The 2,592-nt window shown below is 33.5% G+C and overlaps 1 protein-coding gene across 1 annotated transcript; it reads left to right on the forward strand.

Annotated features, from left to right (window-relative positions):
• The first annotated feature begins 1,658 nt into the window (after positions 1–1,658).
• On the forward strand, positions 1,659–2,288 carry LOC115230000 (serine palmitoyltransferase 3-like). Its single transcript, XM_036499476.1, has one exon. It carries the CDS (start codon positions 1,659–1,661, stop codon positions 2,286–2,288), a length of 630 nt encoding a protein of 209 aa, XP_036355369.1.
• The last annotated feature ends 304 nt before the right edge of the window (positions 2,289–2,592 follow it).

The raw sequence follows: 2,592 nt of genomic DNA on the forward strand, positions 1-2,592 counted from the left end.
GCGTGTGAGATTAAATTAAAAATCAAAATATTTAAAAAATATCATTCTAACGTTAAATTAAAATGATAAAAACGACAAACAGATAAGATACGACATCAACGAATAAAGAACATTGCTGAAAAAATTAATTCTATAAAAAAACTTAAAAATGGATCTTTTTAAATGTAAAATTCGTTTTAACAACTTAAAATAAATTAATTTTAGTGCAGTCATTATTCACTATGCTGGTCAGCTGTATCTTCTGCAAACAGCATAAAAATAAAAACACTAATTCATTTTTAATAAACTATTCTCAAGTTTATTTGAAATAAGTATATACAATTTATTATTTTATGTGGACTATTAGACTCATTCATTGATTAAGAAGATTAAATTAAAACTTTTTAATCTTTATTTGTCAAGCAACGATTATTGAATTTAATTTAAAAAGGTCATTGGAATGAATCAAAATAATACTTTGAGTTTCTTTAGTACTAATGATTAAATATATGCCCCAATTGGAACATAAATCAATAAAAAATTCACATTGCTCTTGTAGCATTTTGTGACAATTACATGTCAAAACATTGGAACGATTTGCACTGTTAATAATAAAATCAAATACAAATTAGATTAATTTATATTTTTTAAATTTATTTAAAAATTAATATTTTTGATTTTGTTGCTAACCTCAGTTTAACTATGGTTGCTCGAAAGGAAACTAAACATTTTGTTAATAGCGAAATGGTTTTTTAATCAAATATATCCACAGACAATCAGTGACTACTACGAAAAGGAGGACTATCAGTACGGGCCAGAAGATGAATGCAGAGAAGTCCCTCTTTGGTATTCGGTCCACAGCTATTGCGTATTCGTCATAATTTACCTACTCGGACACCTACGCGATTTTTTAGAAAAATATGGTCTAACCAAGCACAAAAAAATAGAAAAGGAGATTCCTGTATTTAGTCGATAAATGTACATAAAAAGGGTTTCAGATCACTTTTGAGAAATTTCGAAAGTTTCTACATACGAAATATTTATTTACGAGCAAGAAGCTGCTTTGAGAGAGTTATCCGCGGACCTCCTGGAGTTGTGTGTAATATGGCGGAGAGATATAGCGACGATGGAAACATTTCTTTTAAATTTACTGGAAAAATTCTTAAAAATTTAATAAACATGGGATCCTACAATTATTTGGACTTTGCCCAACCGGAATCGACTTCTCCTACATTTGAAGCAGTGGCAGAAAGCATAAAGAAATATGGAATAGGAACGTGTTCTTCGTTTTCGGAATTGGGAGATTTCGATGCCCATGAAGAACTGAATACAACAGTGGCAGCATTTTTGGGGACCGAGGCTGCAATTTCTTTTCCAATGGGATTTGCCACGAATGCACTAAACATTCCCTGTTTGGTAGGAAAGGTTGAATTTCTGGGTTCATTTTAGGGAGATCTCATCATATCCGACCAACTCAATCACATGTCCCTCATTTTGGGATCTCGTCTCTCGAAGGCGACTATAAAAATCTTCAAAACCAATGACATGGATGATCTTGAACGACTTCTCCGTAGTTCCATAATACACGGACAGCCACGAACACATCGTCCCTATAACAAAATACTGATTATTGTGGAGGGGATTTACAGGTTTTCCCTTTTTATTTATTGGCCATAAGTATGGAGGGTACAATTCTCAAACTACCGCGATTGATTAGTCTAAAGAAGCAGTACAAGGCATATTTATTTATCGACGAGGCTCACAGCATTGGTTCCCTTGGGCCTCGTGGAGGTGGAGTATGTGATTATTGGAATGTGGATCCCAGAGAAGTCGATATCCTCATGGGTACATTCACAAAGAGTTTTGGTGGATGTGGTGGATATCTTGCTGGGTCACACTCATTTATAAACTATATTCGGAATAATTCGTGTTTTATGGACAGTACCACTATGCCACCTCCAGTAGCAACTCAGATCTCCAAGGCAATTCAGATTATACAGACGCCGTCTGGAATTGAGAGATTAAAGTCTTTAAAACGGAATCTCAGCTATTTCCGGAGAAGACTAAAGGAAATGGGATTTCTTGTTTACGGACACAGGGATTCTCCTGTCGTTCCCGTTGTGTTTTCGTCTCTGGCAAAAATTGATTTGATTGGCAAGTATAGCTTGGATTCTGGATTGGCTTTGACTTTGGTTGGTTCTCCAGCCACTTCACTGATGGGGGCAAGAATTAGATTTTGTATATCTTCTGGACATACGCGGGAAATGCTTGATAAGGTTTATGAATACACTAATATCAATAGACTCTGAGGGTAATGGACGAAATGGGAGACTTTTACTCCTTCAAGATGAGCTAGTTTAACATTTATTTAATTACTCTTTCTTTTTGCTCATTTTCATTTAAAATTTTTTACCATTTCACTATTAATCTCATTTAAAAACTTATATTTTGTGATATTTGGTATATAAGATAGTGAAACCTGTGTTTTTGTTAACACGTAGCTGTTTAAAAATGGATAATCAAAGTTAAGTTATTGATTTTCCTGTTAGTGGTTTAGAATGACGTAGTTACGATTATAATTACTTTTGTTTTAAATAAGAAATATTTGGACTT

The sequence above is a fragment of the Octopus sinensis genome, unplaced genomic scaffold (genome assembly GCF_006345805.1).
Source record: "Octopus sinensis unplaced genomic scaffold, ASM634580v1 Contig14024, whole genome shotgun sequence".
Taxonomy (NCBI): Eukaryota; Metazoa; Mollusca; class Cephalopoda; order Octopoda; family Octopodidae; genus Octopus; species Octopus sinensis.